The sequence below is a fragment of the Pelodiscus sinensis genome, chromosome 1 (genome assembly GCF_049634645.1).
Source record: "Pelodiscus sinensis isolate JC-2024 chromosome 1, ASM4963464v1, whole genome shotgun sequence".
In the NCBI taxonomy this organism is placed as follows: Eukaryota; Metazoa; Chordata; order Testudines; family Trionychidae; genus Pelodiscus; species Pelodiscus sinensis.
This window is the reverse complement of record NC_134711.1, coordinates 295,313,875-295,327,921: the sequence shown is the minus strand read 5'-3', so window position 1 is coordinate 295,327,921 and position 14,047 is coordinate 295,313,875. Positions and strand designations below refer to the sequence as shown.

Here is a 14,047-nt window from a genome sequence, read left to right as displayed (position 1 = left end):
ACAGATCACAGCTGGAGGAGTCTCTGCATCTTGGGGTCTTCAAAGTATTTGAAGGCTTCAATATCTGAGATATAGGTGAGAGGATTATTCTGGGAGAGGTGGGTGAGATTCTGTGGCCTGCACTGTGCAGGGGGTCAGACTAGAAGATCACAATGGTCCCTTCTGACCTTAAAGTCTATGAGTCTATGAGTATATGCACACCATCACAATCGCTTTGAAAAACTGCCAACTGTTTTCAATTTTTTTCCGTGGATGTTCTTCCCATGAGATCTTAACTACTCTTGCCACAGTCTGCCTTCTTTAAATCCATTGTCTTTATTTTGCTGTTTTTCCTCCTACCGTTCCTTAGGATCATGAACTCTACCATTTCACAGTCACTTTCATCCAAGCTGCCTTCCACTTTCAAAATCTCAACCAATTCCTCTCTATTTATCTAACTTTCTCCACTGTAGCTTTCTCCGCCTCCTGAAATTAAAAGAATTGTCTCTAATACATCCCAAAAACTCGTTGGATAATCTGTGCGTTGCTGTGTTTTTCCAACATGTGCTTTGGAGGATTTTGTTTTTAAAAAAAGCCCCATCCACCTCTTCTTCCAGGTTGGGTGGTGGTCTCTAGTAGAACCTACCATGACATCACTCTAGTTCTTTATCATTTTTATCCATACCAGAGACTTTCAACAAGTTTGTCTCCTATTTCCATGTTAACCTCAGTCCAGCAGTATACATTTTAATATAAGGCAACTTCTTTTTTTCCTAGCTGTCTTTCCTGAGCAAGCGGTACCCTTCTGTACCAATATTGCATTAATGGATATGAATCTTTATGATACCCAACTATGTTGTAATTATGTGTATTTACTAGCATTTCGAGTTCTTCCTGCTTATTTTCCATACTTCTTATATTAGTATACTGACTCTTAAGATACTGACCTGATCTCTCTCATTTTGTCTTGTCTCTCCCCTATCCCTGGTATTACAGCCAATGCTTCCCCTAAATTCTGACCCTTCTCCCATAGCTCCATGTGTTTACCTGTGGGCTTTGGTCACCTGGCCCCATTAAAACTGGTTTAAAGCCCTCCTCACTTCGGGTATGTCTACACTACCCCGCTAGTTTGAACTAGCGGGGGTAATGTAGTCATCCGCACTTGCAAATGAAGCCCGGGATTTGAATTTCCCGGGCTTCATTTGCATGAAGCCGGCCGGCGCCATTTTTAAATGCCGGCTAGTTCGGACTCCGTGCCGCGCGGCTACACGCGGCACGGACTAGCTAGTTCGGATTAGGCTTCCACGAGGCGTACAGCTAGTTCGGATTAGAAACCTAATCCGAACTAGCTAGTCCGTACCACGTGTAGCTGCGCGGCATGGAGTCCGAACTAGCCGGCATTTAAAAATGGCGCCGGCTGGCTTCATGAAAATGAAGCCCGGGAAATTCAAATCCCGGGCTTCATTTGCAAGTGCGGATGACTACATTATCCCCGCTAGTTCGAACTAGCAGGGTAGTGTAGACATACCCTAACGTAGTCAGTCAGTATCCAAATATATTCTTCTCCTTCTTCTAAGGCAGGGGTGGGGAACCTCAGGCCCACCTGTGGCTAGATGTGGCACCTGGCTTGCCTGGATCTTGCTCCCAAGCCTCAGGGCTCCCTCCCAGCAGTGGGGAGCCCACATTGGTGCCCAGACCCCCACAGTCCTACTGTGGGGCTACAGCACACAGAATCTACTAGCCGTGGCCCCCCTAGTCTCTGGTGTGCAAGGGGAATGTGGGGACTGTCTTCTCCCTCACAGTTAGGGGGCATATTAGTGAAGGATTGTTTAGTATTTTTTGCTTCTCACTTATATGCAGCCCCACACTGATTTTTCTGTGGTGGGTCAGTAACCTCTGACCCAAAAGAGTTTCCCGCCCCTGTTCTATGTGGACCCCACCTCTGCTTTCCACTCCTTCTTCCTGGAACAGCATTCTGTGGTCAAGGAAGTCAAAGCCCTCCTGGTGACACCATTCTCAGTCAGACATACACCTCTTGGATGTATCTGCCTCTGCCTGGGCCCCTACTATTGATAGGAAGGAATGAAAAGAACACGACTTGCTCTCCCCACTCCCTTACCTATACTCCCAGAGCCCTGTACTCACTTGTGACCTGCTGAGCGTCATACCTCACAGTATCATTAGTGCCCACATGGATGAGTAGCGTGGGGTAATAGAGGGCCAGATGATCCTTGAGAATCCCCCTGTAATGTCTCAGATACAGGTCCCTGGCAATCTTCTGGGATGGCATGTGAGGATGACAAATAGGTATCTTCAACCCCCTCAAAATAGTCATCAAGCACCATAGATTCCCCCCTCCCTGCAGAAAATATATTCTACTGGGGATGCGCTGCAATTATAATTTTTGCCCACCAACGGCTGAAATGGTGACAGAGGGCCACTGGCTCATAGGCCAGTGCAGCCAGCCTTGAGGAGGGAGAAGGAGAGGCTGTCTTCTTCATAGACCTCTGCCTGTGTGACCAGGTGTGGAGGCCCAGGATTTGGGGGGTGAGATAAACAGACCCAGGCACATAAAACTACTGGGGAGATGCGATGGATGTCTATAAAATCATGGCTGGTATGGGGAAAGTAAGGAAATGTTGTCTACTCATCACAACCTCTAATTCTTGTGTTTCCAAATGAGATTAATAGACAGCAGACTTAAAGCAGACAAAAGTATTTCTTCACCCATCACCCAGTCAACCCATAGAACTGCTTTGCCAGCAGATGTTCTGAAGGCCCAAGAGTATAACAGAGTTCAATAACTAGATACATTTCTGGAGGATAGGTCCATTAATGGCTATTAGTCAGAATGGGAAGTGATTAAAAATCATGCTCTGAAGTATCCCTAGCCTCTGTTTACCTGAAGCTGGGAACGGGCAACAGAGGATGGGTCACTTGGTGACCTGTTCTGTTCACTCCTTCTGGGGCACCTGACATTGGCCACTATTGGAAGACAAGATATTGGGCCAACAGAGCCATTGGTCTATTCTTGCAGTAGTTTAAATGTGTTATTAATCAAAGTTCAGTATTAATGTACCTACTAAGAATCTGTCAAACATTTCCTGAATCTTTTCTGTTGTGTATGTTACAGGTATTTTGAAAATAAACTGCCAAAATAATTGAAACTGGTATGATTTAAATTGTTTTGACAATATGGAAAATTTTGCAGAACTTTTAATTTGGCACAGAATCTCCCCAGGAGTAAACATCAATGCCATAATTGTTTTCCAGTCCAGAGAGGCTGCAAATTGCACTAAATGTCCTAGAGCAAATCAGCAATTGCACCATTTATAATCTTTCCACTTTTACTGTGTTTTAGGGGAAATGGTTTACAACTTGAATTAGCTTCCTGAGTGGTATGGCTTCATGAGTGTTCTATCCCTGTCTCTGCTAGATATACAGTACAGCTAATTTGTAAAAGATTCTTTCCAGAAACACACGTAACGTCTAACGAAGGTCTCTCAGCAGAGGTGACAGTGAGCTGATGTGCCGCTCCTGCAAGATGGAGCCAGCTGGGGTGCTCAGTTGCAAAAGGAGGTGAGGCGCACTCCCAGCCAGGCTCCTGGAGCCATCCTGCAGGCTGCCTCACTAAGCAGGAGGCAGGATTGCCCAAGCCTCTTCCCCCGTGCCCTTTAGGGAGGGCATGGGCTGAAGCCCCTTCGAATTCATACCAAGATGCTGCTTGCTGTTCCCCTTCCTGTCACTGTCACTGAGCGAGGAGCAGTGCATAACTCATCTGCCCTTTGCCCTGCCCAGCCAGAGGGAGAAGAATGCAGAAGACTGTGCACTTTCCCCTAGCTCCCTGACAGTGATGGGAAAGGGAAGAGAAGCAGCTATTGGATTATTCTTAAACAGAGGTCCAAGGAGCTGTTCAGAGCATGGGCTAAATATTGTTTCTATTGGGTAGCAGAAAGTGGGTTTATTCCTCTTTCCATTTCTTTTCTAATATAATTGTTTCAAATATGCAGGCCAAGGGTGCATATAATGTTTCATAAATCTTGGCAACCTGAGACATATTTGAAGAAATGAAGGCAATTCAGGTGGGTCATAGGTAGGAAAGGCATCAGGGCCAAACAGATGGGAGTTAGCATGTTTAAGATGGCTTTACTGTCACTCCTTCTTTCAATATTAAGAAAGACTTTAGATTGAACCAAAGGAGGACAAAAGTATTGTTAGTGAATTGGCTGGTCAAAATCCCTTTCCTAATTCAATCTGGCCGAATAGTAGGGTTGCCTGATATACTGAATTTTGAGTTATCCCCAATAGAAGTTTTTCTATACAGAAGGGGGAGACATTGTACACCAAGTATTTCTGGATGCCATAGTAATTGGTAATTGTTCTTTAGGGAACTGGTAGTCATCAAAGTACAGTGCTTTGAAAAGGGTAAAGGAGAAACTAATTTTGCATCTAGCTGGAGCCAGTGTGAGGGAATGAGCCATGGTTAACTACTCCCTGATGGTAAAGTTTGGAAATCTAAATCCACCTGTTTAGCTAGGGAGCTGTAATCTTTGTAGGAAGATCCTGGGTTGGTTACCAGCACTCCACAAGAAGGATCTGAACATACCGAGTGTGGTAAAATAAAAGGAAGGAATATGAATAAGAAGGAATTCAGAATAAAAAGAATCCCTGGAAGGGCATTCATTTTCATTGTTTTTTCCCCCAAAATGGGAGAAATAGTGCCTGCCATCTAGTCAGATTGCCTGCTAACTGTATGATTAATGGGAGTAGGTTAACCTTGACTATGTGTTTAATTTCCATAGGGAAGTGGATGCCAAGATAACCGAGGTTTGTCTGTTGCCATCTAAATGTCCCTATACAAAGCCACTTCCGACTAAATCCAGTGAGATGTTCATTGCTTCTGACTTATCCCAGTTTATCATGTAGCCAGAGAGTTTAGCAAAGTTGTCTACAGTTCGTAGGATATTTGTAATAGATTGATCTGGATTTCTAATAATTAGGAGGATGTCCTTTCCATATAGGGAAAAAATTCTTCTGCATCCCTGTGTTGATCTCTTGAATACTGTGGCTGCTCTTAATTAGTATTATGAGTAGTTCTAATGCCCATTTTCCTACTCTTGTTCAATCGGGCATCTGTTTAATTCCCTGAAACAGATCAAAGGAGGAGGATATTGTGCTATTTGCTAGGATGTAAGGCTAGGATTAGAATATAACAGCTTTATCCATGAAATAAAGGATTCCCCCAACCCAAATTTATCCAGGGTAAGGAACAAACATTGACACTTCACTCTGTGGCAGGCTTTCTCTGCATTGAGTGAAATGATTGCATGCAAATGTCTAGAATGTTGACAAAATACCATAACACTAATCACTTGACATATTATATGAATTATGCTTTGTTAAATAAATCTCACTTGACTAGAGTGAACCTTTTCACCTATTACTTTTTCAAATTTCTTGACCAACATTTTCCTAAATATTTTTGTCAGTATTGTTAGAGATGGCGCTAAAGTTGTTACACTATTGTGACTCTTTATCTGTTTTTATTACAGTAATTCTCTCTTAGAAGGAAGGAAGCATCTTAAATACAACTTTGTAAGCATATAACAGCTTTTAGGGACCAGAATTTATTTGAAACTTCATTAGAACTCTATTGGTGGGCCATCACGGCTGGGAATCTTGCTGGGACTTTTTTCCTCCATGGCTTTCATAATTTCTCCTGATTGCAAGGGAGAGACTAGCCTGGCTTTTCTCTCTCCTGAGATTTCTGGGATATTTTCACAAAATTATTAATTTCTTCTGGTCAGATGGGGAAACACTATTGTAAATAGCCTGATTTGAAAACTGATCACTTCTCTCTCTTTGATTAGTAATAACCAGCCAATGATCTGATTTTGAGTGATGTTGTTTGGGACCTTAGACTTCTCACTTTTTTGAATCCATAAGTAAGAATTTTCCCCTTTCCTTTGACTCCCAGGGTATGTCTACACTAGAAAGTTAGTTCGAACTAACGGACGTTAGTTCGAACTAACTTTCCTATGCGCTACACTAGCGCTCCGCTAGTTCGAATTTGAATCGAACTAGCGGAGCGCTTAGTTCGAACTAGGTAAACCTCATTTTACGAGGACTAACGCCTAGTTCGAACTAGCTAGTTCGAACTAAGGGCTGTGTAGCCCTTTAGTTCGAACTAGTGGGAGGCTAGCCCTCCCCAGGTTTCCCTGGTGGCCACTCTGGCCAACACCAGGGAAACTCTATGCCCCCCTCCCAGCCCCGGACCCCTTAAAGGGGCACGGGCTGGCTACGGTGCCCGTGCCAGGTGCAAGCCTGCCAGCACCCAGCTAGCAGACCCTGCATCTGGCACGGCACAGAGCCACCCACCCGATGCCCCCCAGCCCACCCCCTCTTGCCGGGACCAGGCTGGCGGCTCCCGGGAGCTTGCCCTGGACCGCAAGAGGCGGGCACCTTCCTGGGCTAGTGCGGACATCGTGGACCTCGTCCACGATCTCCGCACTAGGCACAGGAAAGTGGCTGTCTAGGGCAGGAGAGCTGCCAGCCTGGCCACCCAGGACCAGGTGTGCATGAAAATCAAGGGGGTCCACTGAGACCCCCGACACTGAGCCCTGAGCTTACAATGGCCGTCCTGGGTCAGACCAAAGGTCCATCTAGCCCAGTAGCCTGTCTGCCAACAGCGGCCAACCCTAGGGACCCTGGAGGGGATGGACTGAAGACAATGACCAAGCCATTTGTCTCGTGCCATCCCTCTCCAGCCTTCCACAAACTTTGGGCAGGGACACCACTCCTACCCTCTGGCTAATAGGACTCCATGGACCCAACCTCCATCACTTGATCTCACTTCCCTTTAAACTCTGTTCTAGTTGTAGCCTTCACAGCCTCCTGCAGCAAGGAGTTCCACAGGTTAACTATTTGCTTTGTCAAGAACAACAACTTTCTCTTACTAGTTTCAAGCCTGCTACCCATTCCTTTCCTTTGGTGTCCTCTAGTCCTTCTTTATGGGAACTCAGGAAGAACTTTTCTGAATGCACCCTCTCCACCCAACCCCTGCTTTTAGAGACCTCTATCCTGTCCCCCCTCCATCTCCTCTTTTCTAAGCTGAACAGTCCCAGTCTCTGTAGCCTTTCTTCATCTGGGACCTGTTCCCAACCCCTGATCATGTTAGTTGCCCTCCCCTCTCCCAGCCTTTCTCTTCCCCTCTCCCACCTCCTTTTCCCAGTGTCCCCCAGTTTTTTTCAATAAAGACAGAGTCAATGTTGGAAGAAACGTTATCTTTATTTTGTACATCAATAAGAAGAGGGGCTAAGGAAGGGTAAGTGGAAGGAGGTGAGGGAGGAATGGGGTACGAGCCCCCGATGGGGAGGACTGGGCTGGCTCTGCGGGCTTCTGGGGGTGGAAGCTCTCCTGCAGCCCCCCAATTACTCCCTCTCCCCAGATGGCAGCCTGCGGCAAGTGCAGCCGGGCTGATGGCCGAGTGGTGTGATGTGCCCAGTGTGGGCACTCAGGGCACTCCAAGCCAGAACTTCTTTGGAAGCGGGGCACCCCTTAGAACTGTGTGTCCGGGGTGGGGGTCGGGACCCTTTAAGCGCAGCCCTCGGCTAGCCTGAGACAGCATCTCCACACTCTAAGTCCTCCTTTTATGCCCTGCCGGCACTGCTTCCGGCCATCCTTAAGCCCTGTTCAGAGTCCACTCAATGTGGACTTACTAGTTCGAACTAGCAAAACGCTAGTTCGAACTAGTTTTTAGTTCTAGACGCGTTAGTTCGAACTAGCTTAGTTCGAATTAACTAATTCGAACTAAGTTAGTTCGAACTAGCGCTGTAGTGTAGACGTACCCCCAGTATGTTTAAGTCTAAAAAAAGAGCAAATTCAGCTGGTGCTGATGTCAGTCTATTTACTTCACAGCTAAGATTGGTTCATTATTTAAAAAGATGTTCTTGAAGGGTAGCCTGCACATTCTAAATCCATAGTTGTAAGTGGTTTAGTTAATTTCAGGAGTGGAATCTGGCTAGCCCTCTTTCTTTCCACTGAGTAACAAATGGTCCTGCTCCTAATGAAAGCACCCATCTGGTGAAATGGGGTCTCTCCGGTGAGTCATTGGTTTCAAAGAAAATTTGAATTCTGTGGCATAGTTATGTAAATGTTTATCTTTTAACGAACAGGTGTTCAGGATCCATCTTTTAGAAGTCCAGTTTGTCAGGGTGGGGTGGGGAATTGTACTGCATGGCAGTTTACAAGGGCAGTGATCTTATCACTGCCTCCTCTTTCCCCCACTTTTCTAAAACACCAAATGGGGGTGGTATTGGATTCCCTTTAGGTTTATAAAGAAAAATTAGTCTTGTATCAAGGAAGGGTATGGCATCTTCACTATTCACAGCATCAAAATAAAAGGGGGGAAGAAGACTTAAAACTTAAAAACAAGTCTATAATGGATCTATATGATATGCCTATTTAAATAGCCTTATTCCAAGATATGACAACTTCGAAGAGCAGCAATGCATACGCCTGATTGATGCTCATGAGAGGGGAAAAGCAACAGTAGCAGCCACACCGACAGAGCCAGGACAATTCCTTTGCCCCCACTGTGAACGCTCGTGCCGTTCAAGGCTTGAACTCCTCAGCCACATGTGAGTCCACAACTGATGAGCCTGTGCAAGCTCAAGACGTCATCGTTGGACACAATGGCCTACCATTATTATTATATTATTCCAAGGTAACTGGATCACTTGTACCTAAGGGTTCATTAGCAAAACATTTTGTCATTTTTTGCCCACTATAATCTTGGCCATGTTGGATTACCCAACTATTGTTATATCCACAATATAAATGAACACAATGTTTTATTACAACACATTAAAAACTAAAATAAAGAACCTGAATTGATATTATTGAAAAAACTGACAGTTTCACACTTACACATTCCCAGTAATTTGGTATGTAACTAATCAATTCTTGGCTAGGATTTTAGGAGATCAGATTTCTTTTCAGCTGGGGAATTGAAGAGATTCATCGTTAAACTGAAATCTCTGTTCCATTGCTCAGATCTGGCACCTCTTATACGTACACACTTAAGGCAAATGGATTGACTATAAACCCAGAATCTAGGAAATGAGATGCAGGATGAAACAAAATTAAAACCATGGTTAAAAAGGCACCAGAAGGGGGAGGGGGAGCCTCAGACTGAAAACAAATCACACTTTTCTGTGGCACCTTGCGGATACACTCAGTATAAGGAGCCTTCCAGTCTGGCTGAATGGATTCCTTGGAGTCAGGATCTCGAAGGTGTGTTCCTGGTGCGCTGGGACCAGGGTAGATGCTCTGTATGCATTGAAATCATGGATGCAAGCAGAGCAGGGGTGCCCACATTGTAACAGTTCAGCCTGCAAACATCTGCAGCCATTTCCCAGAGCTCCTTCCTGAGTCTGGGTGAAAAATCAGGAGTGTCAAAGTTCCATCAGAGGACAGGTTTCTTCATGCCCAGTCACTCCTTAGCCATCTTTCTCTCTCAGGGGTGCTGGAACAATTTTTTATAGTGGGGGATGCTGCTACTGGCAATTACATGTGCTGTTTGCTTTTGCTATTTCAAGCCAGGAGGTGTGGCAGCACCCAGGTTCCACCAGCACCTCTGCCGTCTGTTGGTGAACCCACAGAAGTTGATGGAAATAAAACTGGGGGGCAGAGAGCAGACAGCAGCAGGTTTGCTGGCCTAAGCTTTGAATCCCACACTGCAGTGACTATCTGGGGGTACGTCTACACTACAGCGCTAGTTCGAACTAACTTAGTTCGAATTAGTTAATTCGAACTAAGCTAGTTCGAACTAGCGCATCTAGAACTAAAAACTAGTTCGAACTAGCGTTTTGCTAGTTCGAACTAGCGCGTCCACACTGATTGGACGCAGGGGGGCATTTAAGGGCAGCTGAAACCGGTTCTGGCAGGGCATCAGGTCAGCAGTTGCTTTGTGTGGCTGCTGTCTGAGGCTATCTGAGGCTCGTGCTTAAAGGGACCCCCCCTGGACAGCCGGTTCTCAGCTTTTCCTGCTTGCTTGCCAACCTCGCCGAGGGACAGCAAAGCGTCGGTCTCTGTGCCCGTCTGTGTCGGTGCTTCCCTTCGGGGGGGACCGCCGCAGGTGGCAACATGGAGCCACGGCTCGCCCTGCACCTTCTGGTGCACTTTCTGGACTTGCTGCTGCAAGCCTGCCAGCAATGGCTCGAGGCTGCCTGGCACCACCTGGGGAACGTCAGCCCCCTGCCTCTCTGCCTGGCCGCCCTGGGGGCCGTGGAGGAGCCGCGGCGGCGCCCCAGCACTGGCGTGCCCCGCCGCATCTGGCGTCTGGACACCAGCAGCGACTGGTGGGACCGCATCGTCCTGGAGCGCTGGGACGACCGACAGTGGACCCAGAACTTTAGGATGAGGAGGGACACCTTCCTGGAGCTCTGTGAGTGGCTCGCCCCTGCCCTGCAAAGAAGGGACACTCGCATGAGGCCCGCCATCCCCCTCCAGAAGCGGGTGGCCATTGCCCTCTGGAAGCTCTCCACGCCGGACAGCTACCGATCCGTCGGGAACCAGTTCGGCGTGGGGAGATCCACTGTCGGAGCAGTGCTCATGCAGGTACGGCGCTCGTCGGCCACCGAGCCGGGGGGGAGGGGGGCTGCGAGGAGGGGATGGGCCGCCCCAGGGACAAAGGGGGGGGCGGGAGGAGGCGAAGGCGCCCCGCACCGGAGGGGTCGGGCTGTCCCGGCCGTACTACACGCCGCCAGGGGGGTTGCTTCCGGGAGTGGGGCGCGGGGCACTGCCAGGGCATGAATGCTCCCAGCCACCCGGGCGCCCCACTGATTGACGCTTTGCTGTGTCTCTCTCCGCAGGTGGTCAAGGCCATCAACCGGGTGCTGCTCCGCAGGGTGGTCCGCCTCGCCGACCCGGATGCCGTCATCCGGGGATTCGGCGCCCTCGGCTTCCCCAACTGCGGGGGGGCCATCGACGGGACGCACATCCCCATCCGTGCCCCGGAACACCAGGCGTCCCGGTACGTGAACCGCAAGGGGTACTTCTCCGTCATCCTGCAGGCCGTGTGTGACCACCGGGGACAGTTCACGGACATAAATGTGGGCTGGTCCGGCAAAGCACACGACGCCCGGGTGTACCGGAACTCCTCCGTGTGCCAGCGGCTGCAGGACGGGACCTTCTTCCCCGACCGCCACATCAGGGTCGGGGACGTGGACATGCCCGTCTGCCTGGTGGGGGATGCCGCCTACCCACTGCAGCCCTGGCTCATGAAGCCCTACACGGGGCACCTCAATCCCTCCCGCCAGGCCTTCAATAACAGGCTGAGCAGGGCCCGCATCGTGGTGGAGGGGGCCTTCGGGCGACTGAAAGCCCGCTTTCGATGCCTCCTCACCCGTCTGGACCTGGCCGAGCACAACATCCCTCCCGTGGTGGCGGCATGTTGTGTGCTCCACAATTTGTGTGAGCGGAAGGGGGAGGCTTTCTTGCCAGCCTGGATGGCTGAGGCTGACCGCATGGCTGGACACTACGGTCAGCCCCGCACCGCCGCCGTCCGGGAAGCCCAGCGGGGGGCCATCCGGATCCGGGAAGCCCTGCGGGAGAGCTTCCAGGTGGAGGAGGAGGAGGACTGACCTCTCCCTGCATGCCCCACCGGGGCCTTCTTCCACCCTACCCCCCCACTACCCCTTTCCCCTCCCTATCTACTGTACAATAAAGACACCTGTTTTTCCAACAAAAACGTCTGTTTATTTCAGAGAACTGGGGTGGGGGAGGGAGGAATGAAGGTGGGAGAAGGGAGGGGGAAACCTGGGACGAGGGAGCTGGAAGGGGAGGGGAGGGAAGGGAGGAAGGGAAAGGAAAGCTCAGGGGTGGGAGTCTGGGTGCCTCTCCCGTCTCGCCACACTGCGGGTCCGGGGGCGTCGGTGGGGAATGGTTGTGGAGGGGGGGGCAGAGAGGACAGGGGGTGTGGATGAAGCAGGAGCGGAAGCAGGAGCGGAAGCAGGAGGAACAGGAGGAGCAGGGGGAGCAGGGGGAGCAAGAGGGGGAGCAAGAGGGGGAGCAGGGGGAGCAAGAGGGGGAGCAAGAGGGGGAGCAGGGGGAGCAAGAGGGGGAGCAGGGGGAGGAGGAAATGGAAAGCGGTCTAGCAGGCTCCGGAGGTGGCCTCGCAGGGCACGGCCCTGCTCCTCCAGGGCCTCCAGACTCCTCTGGCGCAGCCTGAGGTCCTCCTGGACCCAGTGGTCCTGGAGACGGAGCTGTCGGTCCAGGAACCGGAGATGCCGCCTCTGGTAGTCCTCCTGGTTCCTGGCTGTCCTGCTTGCCCGGGCGCGGGCGGCTGCTGCAGGCGGTGTGGTGCGCCCTGCAGTCCCCGGTGCTGCAGCTGTGGTGCAAGAAGACCAGCGGTCAATTACCCCAGGGGCCCAGGTGTGTGAAACCCAGCTCCCCTCTGCAAGGCCAGGGCCCCTGCAGGATCCCCAGCTGCTGCTCCGTGGTGGGCAAGGCCCAGGCGCACGGTCCCGGGGCTCCCTCTCGCCCCAGCCCCCCGTACACATAAGGGGAACACGAGGGTACTCACAGGTGGACGCCTCCCCGGCCTCTGATGATGCAGGCGAGCGGCTCTGTGGGGTGCCTCGGGGGTCCCGGGTCCTGGGAAGGCTGGCGGCAGGCTCCTGGCTCTCAGAGCCCTCTTCCTCCTCCTCGGTGTCCAGGAGCGGTCCCTCTGCCCCGGGGTCAATCACGTCCCGGGGGGCAGGGACGGCATGAGGCCCCAGGATGCGGTCCAGGGCATGGAAGTGGGGGCAGGCCTCCGGGTCAGCCTCTGGCAGGCAGGCCCGGGAGTAGGACTGCCGCAAGTCTTTAATCTTGCAGCGCACCTGCTCCCGGCTGCGCTGGTGGCCCCTGGCGGCCAGGCTGGCAGCCATGCGTCCATAGACGGCCGCGTTCCGGTGGCTAGTGCGGAGATCGTGGACATTTGAGGCTTCCCCCCAAACCTCGATGAGGTCCACGATCTCCGCACTTGACCAGGCGGGCGCCCGCCTTTTGCGCCCCCGGGCAGGCTCCCGGGAGCCGCCAGGCTGGTCGTGGGGAGCAGTGGAGGGCTGGGAGCCCTCGGATGGCTGGCTCATCCTGTGGCAGGTGCAGGCTGTGCAGGCACGGGTGCTGGCAGCCTTGCAACTGGCACAAAGTGAGTAGCCAGCCCGTGGCCCTTTAAGGGCTCCGGGGCCGGGAGGGGGGCAATAGAGTTTCCCTGGTGTTGGCCAGAGTGGCCACCAGGGAAACCTGGGAAGCCTTAGCCTCCCACTAGTTCGAACTAAAGGGCTACACAGCCCTTAGTTCGAACTAGCTAGTTCGAACTAGGCGTTAGTCCTCGTAAAATGAGGTTTACCTAGTTCGAACTAAGCGCTCCGTTAGTTCGAATTAAGTTCGAACTAACGGAGCGCTAGTGTAGCGCATAGGAAAGTTAGTTCGAACTAACGTCCGTTAGTTCGAACTAACTTTCTAGTGTAGACATACCCTGGGAGAGTTGTTTAAGTGGTGCATCCTGCCTGTGTCTTCTACCAGGGTATTTTGCTGTTGAGAGCAGCCTATTCCCCTCCTCCTGCTGACATGAAATTAAGCATCTTGCCTGCCTTTTTTACTTTGAAACTAACAGGAAAGGAAAGGAAGTAAACGGGATCCAGCCCTTTGAGATGTTGAATCTAGCCCTTTCTCTGTGTCCTTGATGTTTTCTGAGAAAATCATCATCTGGTGTCCTTTCCACACTGGATTTTTAAATTCATAGGCTTTGTAAAGACGGAGCTTCTCAGTATTATATATTTTTAAAAGAAACCTTATAATTATGGCCAGGGGCTCTGCCTTTTGAGGGGATGTTGGCACAAGGGAGAGGTAAGCTCTGTCAATATTTACATTCTGCTCAGGAGAGAGAGAGAAGCGCTGGCGGCATTGCGAATAAAAATTCTGCAGGCCTGCCTTTTTCCACCTCCTCTGGAAGACTCACAATTCTCAAGTTGTTTCTTGATCATTAACCTTCCCTTGCCATTCTTTAATAGTCCTTTCC

At 50.5% G+C, this 14,047-nt stretch overlaps 1 protein-coding gene across 1 annotated transcript; it reads right to left on the bottom strand.

Annotated features, from left to right (window-relative positions):
* Window positions 1-11,687: 11,687 nt before the first annotated feature.
* Window positions 11,688-13,399, bottom strand: LOC142826519 (uncharacterized). The gene is made up of 2 exons (XM_075919164.1): window positions 12,566-13,399; window positions 11,688-12,370 (listed from the first exon to the last, which is right to left on the bottom strand). Exons 1-2 carry the CDS (start codon window positions 13,113-13,115, stop codon window positions 11,856-11,858), a joined length of 1,065 nt encoding a protein of 354 aa, XP_075775279.1. The 5' UTR covers window positions 13,116-13,399; the 3' UTR covers window positions 11,688-11,855.
* Window positions 13,400-14,047: the final 648 nt, after the last annotated feature.